At 42.0% G+C, this 8,206-nt stretch overlaps 1 protein-coding gene across 1 annotated transcript; it reads right to left on the reverse strand.

The window, feature by feature from the left end:
- Window positions 1-435: 435 nt before the first annotated feature.
- cxcr4b (chemokine (C-X-C motif), receptor 4b) lies at window positions 436-2,367 on the reverse strand. The gene is made up of 2 exons (XM_026377311.1): window positions 2,265-2,367; window positions 436-2,085 (listed from the first exon to the last, which is right to left on the reverse strand). The coding sequence occupies exons 1-2, from the start codon at window positions 2,268-2,270 to the stop codon at window positions 958-960; spliced, it is 1,134 nt and encodes a 377-aa protein (XP_026233096.1). The 5' UTR covers window positions 2,271-2,367; the 3' UTR covers window positions 436-957.
- Between the last annotated feature and the right edge of the window lie 5,839 nt (window positions 2,368-8,206).

The following is an 8,206-nucleotide window of genomic DNA, read 5'->3' on the forward strand; positions in this document are numbered from 1 at the left end:
TGTAAATCAAGGAATGGTTAAGTTGACCTACTGACCTGCTCTATGATGGGAATAAGGATCAAACTTGTTTACAAGCCAAGCATAATGGAGGCAAAACCAAAAAGAAAAGCAAAGAGGTCAGGGGAGAACTTAACATGCTATTTTCTTTGTTGAGCAGCCATATGGTCGCTAATTATAACAGAAGATTTTAGCTTTTGTGTCACGGCTGCTTAAGATGTAAAAGTGCACAGATGTTCTTGCAATTACAGGGCCTGTCTGCTCAGTCCTCCTTCTGCTTTTTAGCCAGATCAGGTGGAAACATTTGTGTTTGGAGAGCCCTCCTCCCCCCACCCCATGCCCCATCCCTTCCACACACATACACACACCTCATCCCCACCCCGAACCCCTGAGGGGAAGAAGAGCTGGCTTTAGGTGAAAATGCACACCACACAGTAATTATGAGAAGCACTCAATTTTTTATTTTTCATTACAAAAACACACAAATTAAAAGAAAAAAACAGCATGCACCTTATTTTACAAAACTTCCAGTGTGAGCGACAGCAATAAATAACAGCTTTCAGGAAATCACACAACCTAAGTGCAAACACACAAATGCTACAAACTATTTACAGATTTCTGAAAGCAGCTTACATCCATGCAAACAGAAAGGGCATCGTATGCCTCTTCTGTGATAACAGCAACATGGCTCATAAAGAGGAAACCTGGGAAACTGACCTTGATTGTAAAGCTGAATAAATGGAAATGAGGCACTGCCTGGGGATGGAATATAAAACTTTTACAAATGTGAATAAAGGCCCCGTCACAACACACAGTTGCAGTAAACAAGGCAAACAACACAAAATGTATAAAAAAAAAATTCTCCTTTTTTTTACATCTGTACAAAATGTAGTAAGTTCTTTGATATTAAAGCTTAGTTTTTCCTCTCCTGAAAGGATCAAGTCGCAGGCTCTGAGGCTGTTAACTCGACAAAACGCTTGAAGACTCAGACTCAGTTGACACAGATGAAATTTGCCCTCGCTTTCTCGTCATTAGAGTCACTTTCTGACTTGATCTGCTGTTCTGTGTCAATGCACTCTTTGCTGTTTTCTTAAACTTAACTCCCAGGAAAGCATAGAGGATGGGGTTGAGGCAGCAGTGGAAATAGGCCAGAGCCTCAGTGACAGAAATCCACTTGTCCACCACTTGTTGCAGTTCACAAGAATGGGGCAACACATTCAGCATAATGAGATTGTCCAAAAAGATGCCCACACAGTAAGGCAGCCAGCAACAGAAAAAACACAGGATGAGGATGATCGTGGTCTTCAGCGCTTTCTTCTTCAGCACTTGGCCCTTGGCGCCCTTCGACAGCTTGGCGATAATGATGCAGTAGCAGATGAGGATGACCAGGCCGGGCAATATGAAGCCCACCAGGATGTGCTGGAAGCGGAAAATGACTGTCCATATGATGCTGTATTGTTGTGGGTAGATGCGCTGGCAGATTGTCCTGGAGTCTGCAGCCTCTATGCTTTCATCTTTGAAGTAAAAATGTGAAGACCCAGTGTTTTCCACCCTGGCAAACACCATGTCAGGTACAGTCAGCACGGCCGCAGGCAGCCACACACCAACATAGATCACTCTGCTCGCAAGCAGCTTCCTCGTGGTTTGACTGTTAGTGGCACGCACAACTGCCAAGTACCTGTCCAGACTGATGAAGGCCAGAATCAACACGCTGCTGTACAGGTTGACTGTGTAGATCATGTGCACGGACACGCAGAGGAAACTTCCAAAATACCAGGTTTTGGCTGCGTCCACGGCCCAGAAGGGAAGCGTGATGACAAACAGGAGGTCTGCCACAGAGAGATGGAGCCGGTACTTGTCCGTCATGTTTTTGACCTTCTTTTGGTAGCCCATGACGACGACAACTAATCCATTGCCAATGATGCCCAGAATAAATATTATTCCATAAACTGTAGGTAAGAAGATCTTGTTGAAATCACTGCTCTGTGCACTACAAGGCTCATCATCTAAGCCGTCAAGCATATCAAACTCTCCAGAGCCATCAGAGATGTTGTCAGTACTGTTGTCCAGTAGTTCAAATGTAACAAACTGAAAGAAGGGGGAAAGACAAAGTCAGAAAACATTAGATAACATTACTTAACACAAACTTTTTTGCTCAACCTGCTAATTTTATCATTATCACTATTAGTTTTAGAGGCAGCCAAAATAAGTTGGAATACGTTGAATTAATTAAAGAACAAACAAACAACCAGAAGAGATCAACTCACCTCCATGTTTGCCTGGCGGTTGGGACCAATGTGCGTTGTTTGGTGGAGTAAAGCGATCAGTTTGGTGTCTGTCACAACCCCACAGCAATAAATATCGCCGGTGGTGCGCAGCCCTGCCCCTCGGAGGGAGGAGCCGTGATGCGTCCGGGCTTCCAAAAACGGTTTAGCTATAAAATCAACGTGTGTGCCTGTGGTGAGGGCGTCACTTTGTGAAACTTTTACCCTCTCCAAAAAAAAAAAAAAAAAAAAAAACCGTCTGATACCTGATGAACTTAAAACAAACGTGCGCCGTTGACCTTTACGCGTCTGGAGCGCATAGGTGGAGACTGTCTGTTGGTCTGAGCGCATGCGACGAGGTGTCTGCTCTGTTATTTAACGACACGAGTCTTTGATCATTCTTAAGACACTTATTTTAAGTTAACCTCAGTGTGAAATCTAACACGATTATTTTCATGCTTTACAAGCAGTAAGCAGGAATATAAGTGTCACAGAAGCCTGACACTGAGGACCACAGGACCCCCCCCCCCCCAAATTTACTTCAAACAACAAATCAAATGAAGTTCAGATATTAAAAGTGGAAGTCTGATGAAATCTAAATATAGTTAAACAATATCATTACTCAGTCATTATTACGCACACTGACCCCTCCTGACATACAAAGACGCTGTGAAGGTTTGAAATATATAAAGTAGCAGACTACACTACGCCCCACGTGTGGAAATTTAGAGCAATTGTAGGATTTATGGATCAGCTGACATATCATCAGCTCAGCAGGTTCCCTTCTTGCACTTCCCTTCTTACTTTGACACGGAGCGCAGACCAACACTTAGGTTCAAGTTTCTCTCCACGCCTCATATTCCTCTCTCCAATTCACTTTATAAATGTGTCTGATGACAGTTTTCATTAAGCGAGGTCGGAATCTGTCCTCACCTTTATACACAACTTGTCACATCTCAAGTGCTCTTAGGTCTGCACTCCCAAGTGCTAAATGACCCCCAGTGGATTTGAAAAGAACCACACGTCTTGTAATGTGGGATTTCTATCACGCGGCTCTCGAGCCTTGCCGTGTTGAACATTCATTCCCTCACGGCTTTGCAAACCCTCTCTCATTTCAGTTGAGCTAGTGATGACAGTGCCAGCCCACAAGAAACTCCCTGCCCTCCTTTCGAGACAGGTTTATGAAACCGAATATCCTCCATGTGCCATGCAAATACTACTTCATGTCTTTGATGCTTGAGAACAGTGATAGATGCAGTGAGCTGATCTGCATCATTGATTTTATTGACGTCATCTTGTCCCAAAGAGAGACACCTACAGCTCCATGACAACGTAACATCCTCCTTGTTATAGAACATTATAGAACAAAAGTTCTGTTTACATGTACCTGTTATTATAATTTGAGAACGAGCACAGTTCACTGCTCCATTTCAAAATATCAGCAGATGTTGTAAGAATATTTTGCCTTTTAAAATGAGGAAGTCTAGAAGATTACTGTAGTCATAACTGAATCATAAAAAACTCCTGTTATTATCTAAAGATGGGATGGAAACCGCTATTATTTGTACTACGGGACTTGCTGAGTACAGAAACATTTGCAAACAATATCAACTCCACTAGCGCCTGCTTCACTGGAAAAGCTCCTCGTCATCATACTGAAAAAAGTGAACCACATCATAAATATTTGTACTTTTTCCCAAACACCTGGCGTGCGGTGTGACTAAAATCCCCCGATGTGAGGGGAAACTATGCATTTTTTATTTCCCTTGTCTGCAGAATGAGAAGACTATCTGTGAGAAACAAAGCCAACAGCACTGACTAAAACAAATTAGAAGCTTGGTGATCATTGCTTTCAAACCACACACAGCATTAATGAATTAATAATTTAATAATCGACCTTCACAGACATATTAATTACATGGCACTGTATTTAAATGCATGTAAAAAAAACCCTGTGCTTGGGCTTATCAAAGTAGTTGTGGGTTAATCCTGCACTTTTGGTGTCCTCGGATCTGCCAGCATTTGGACTCCTGAGGAGAGAAACAGGGGAAATATGCAGCTCAGAGGAAGGCCACTGTATTGGTGTGATGCTCTTATCAATGCCATTCAGGCACAGACAGTTGCTCTGTAATCTGTCTGCAAGCAGAATGCCTGTATTTCATCTGCGTGCTGAATTTCTCACAATATTTCATTTCTCACATTCCCCAAATCACTTTGACTACAGAAGGGGAATTCCAGTGAGTCACTTTTTGAAGTTGCTCATTGGACATTTTCAGTTTGTTTGTTTTGTTTTTTTTTTTCCCCCAAGACATTTTTCAAGTTGTTTCTTCTCTTTTATTTGTGAAACCTTCATGTGTTGTGTAAACACTACAATGCTTGCTGTATTCTTCCCGACAAAGGTTTTTTAAAAACTCAGTTATGCCTCTATGTATCATGTAAATCCCACTTACAGCGTATTACATGGTCATTGTTTTACTGTGCTTGCAGGATAATGCATTCTCAGTTCACCACCTACTTTAATCAAATTAGTTAAAATACTGTATTTGACATCTTGATTTATGTTTTTTCATGCTTATGCTGTTTAAAATATGGTGTGTACAAAATCCAAGACTCAAGTTACACACCAGGTTAGTACAACACTAGTGACCCCTCTTGTACCACTGAGAAGTCAATTAGATATAATGAGTGCAATACAATCAAGCCACTCTTGCAATTTATCTTTCATCTTCCGCATGCGGACTCACTGTGTACAGAGACTATATCATTTTGTGCAACTTCAACAAAAGAGATTTCAATCCTCATAATAAATAAAACCTTTGTTTTTGCTGTAGCAGGATATCTGCGGTCTCCACTGTCAGCGTGAGGATTCAGATTGTTATCGGCCCGGAATACAAAAGACCTGTGAGCTGCTTAGAATACAAATCACAAGTGTGAACAACAGTGAAGGGGGGCTCTTCGGTGAAGAATGGCTATTGAAATGAGGCAGAAGAATGCTAGCGAGATAAAGGGAAGAATGAGCAGCGCTGCTCAGTCAACAGCAGCTCTCCAGTTGCAACTCATCCCAGCCCCCTTCAGCAAGTTGGCACGGGATAATTTTTCATAATGATACATCTGCTCAAATATCATCTTCACCTTTTCCTTTTCTTTTTTTTTTTAAATCATCACATGGAAAATAACATCCAGACTTTGTTGTTGAAGCTGACTTTGGGTGTCGCCCAATAGTACACAAAAGGTTTTGAGTAACTCAAATACCTTTAATCTTTTGTCTGAGCATTGAAAAGTGGTTTGCGTGAATTTCAACTCAGCGCACGCACAAAAGGACTGTGTGTGCTCGTCAATGCCTTGTAGAGCCACATATATTTGCGTGAGTTTAGCAGTGAGGTCGTGTGTTGCTATATTTGTAGTGCTCCCTTTCACTGGCGCTTTGATGTAGTGCACCGAAAGCATCCTCTGCTTTTTATAGTACTGTTTGTCCCATCATGTATTCTACTCTCACGCGATTATTCACACTCTCAGTGAGGTAATATAAAGAATCTTCAGTGATATTACTGCTTTGTGCCATACATCTTGCCCTTTAATGAAACTTACAGTATCCGACCCCTGTATACCTCCTGGTGGGTGAAGTGTGACTTCTGCTGTTTTTAAATGACTCAGGATGATCTGAATGCCCCTGCATGTCTTGTGCATAGTTATTCCTGGAATGCATAACTTCTTTATCTATCCATCTATCACTCACAGCTCTATCAGGGTGTTTTAGTTTTCCGTCACTCCACAGTGTTAAGTTCTGCTGAGAGGAGAAGGTTGTGGGGGGTGGGGTGGTCGGTGGGCCTTGTTTGGGTTTTGTTTTGTGTCAAGACAAGGCGGCTCCAGCCTCGCTGACTAAAACATGATGCTTTAAAAGTGTTACTCTAATACATAATTTGTCACGGTTTAATCGTGAACTGGGATGTTGTACAGAAACGACAACAGTAGCTCTCGGGCCTCTGTGCAATTTGAGTGACACGTACAAGCAGTCGGTACCAGTGGAATTTTTTTTTAAACAATGCTGGCACAAATAAATATTAATGATTACATTTCCACGTAAGAAATATTTGTAAATGCATCCGGTTTGCATGCTTACTTAAATGTTTGTGTTTGAAAAGAAAAGCCAGCATATGAACAATGGGCTCACTTTCAAGACAAAGGTTGCTCCATATCTTTGGACAGCACCCTCTTAAACTTCCTACTTTGCTGCAGGGCTGCATGTGTTCCTGGCCCTTATGAAAATGATTTCTTTGACCTCAGTCAAGGTCACAATAGCCCGGTGATTTCAGTATGAAATGCAACTGGTGTGCAGAAATTAGATGAGTTAATAACCCACTTTTTAGTTGCCTGAGAGTAGTCTATCTAGATTTTTAATGACTTTTTGCATGATACCTTGGTGTCTTCATTTAGAATAATGTTAGGTGGATGGATCCATTAGTTTACTCCCCTGGAGGGAATTTAGTTTTAACTTCTAGAAAGACAAAGAGTGACAACCAAACTCCAGTTTGAAACTTAACAGCCAATTATAAAGGGGTGTTAGGGGAGTATTCCCCATAGTGGATATTAGTCGAGGTATGAAAGTTTCTGAGGATCCGTGTCAGCTTGAAATATACCCATCATTCCGAGTTACTGTAGGGCTGAAGTTATTTCGGGGTAACAGCAGTTTCTTTCTGGAATACTAACAACAATCAGCCTGACAACGTTGGTGGGCAAGAACTGGAAGCAGGAGATTTTTTTTTTTTTTTTTTTGACTCAAGAACATTTTTACGCTGATTACCCTGCATCCTGCAGCTGCCTGTTCTGACAAGGAGTCCCTGCAGAATTAGACAACAGGGCATGAACCAATAAAAACTGAAACGGGTGACACTGCCCTCCAGCACTTAGGGGAGAAATATATATCTGCATGTGGCGCTGATCCAAGGCAAGTCACAAGGCTGCTTGAGAAATGGAGCTAGTTGTTGCATAGGAAGGGTGTTTTCTATGAGTCCATGATAAATGCAACCTGGTTTCCCTTTCCTTTTTCACCAACGTCTCCACTGTGGTTTTAGCCTTGCAACAATATGAAAACAGTCTCCAGTAGCTAATGAAAGTTTGTTCAGCTGAATGCATTATAAAAACAAACTCATCAGCTTGGATGACTTAAAAGTATTAATTTCCACAACAATGTGAATGTTCAGTTAACAGCCTGTCCCTTTCGGCTTTCCTCACAGAAACAAAGCAATGTAGCTGTCACTGCTTCAGCGCATCAGAGAGCTGCTATTGTAGAAATTTCAATCACGCTCTGAATGAGTTCCCCCTGATACTATTTTCCCCCAGACACCGGGAGACCCCTCTGCCGCGTTTGTATACGACAGGAGATCACAGCGAGTGTCCTTTCAGGCTCTCTGCAGGTGGAGGCCCCTCCATCTGGCCTGTGTGGATGGCGGAGGAGACTGAAATGCGAACAGAAGCCCGGCTCAGACCTGATCACCTCAGATAACGGGGACAATAGTCCAGATGACAGCAGATTAGCTTTCCAGAGTCGAGTGACCAGAGGAGGGAAAGAGGAAATAAATCAAGAGTCATGGAGGAGAATGCTATTAAGTTACATGTCAGCAGAGGTTTTTTTTTCAATCCACAATCACTACCCAGCACTAAAACTTTGCTATAGGTTGTACTATTGTTGATCGTGACTGGCTGCGTTATAATCTGCAAATGATCCATTTAGTCATGAAACTCGTTTCAGTATATTCAGAACGAATGATCATATTAGAAATCTCATAATATTCTGTTACTCAACCTAATTTTCCGAAGACCACCAGACTAAACACAGCAACTCTTTATTACCTCTCATTGTCAGAGGTTGTTGAAGTAAACCTAACATTTTGACCTTTCCAGAAAAGCTGTGCGCGTAAAACCCCATCGCCTTTGGCACTCTGCTT

This window comes from Anabas testudineus, chromosome 21 (genome assembly GCF_900324465.2).
Source record: "Anabas testudineus chromosome 21, fAnaTes1.2, whole genome shotgun sequence".
In the NCBI taxonomy this organism is placed as follows: domain Eukaryota; kingdom Metazoa; phylum Chordata; class Actinopteri; order Anabantiformes; family Anabantidae; genus Anabas; species Anabas testudineus.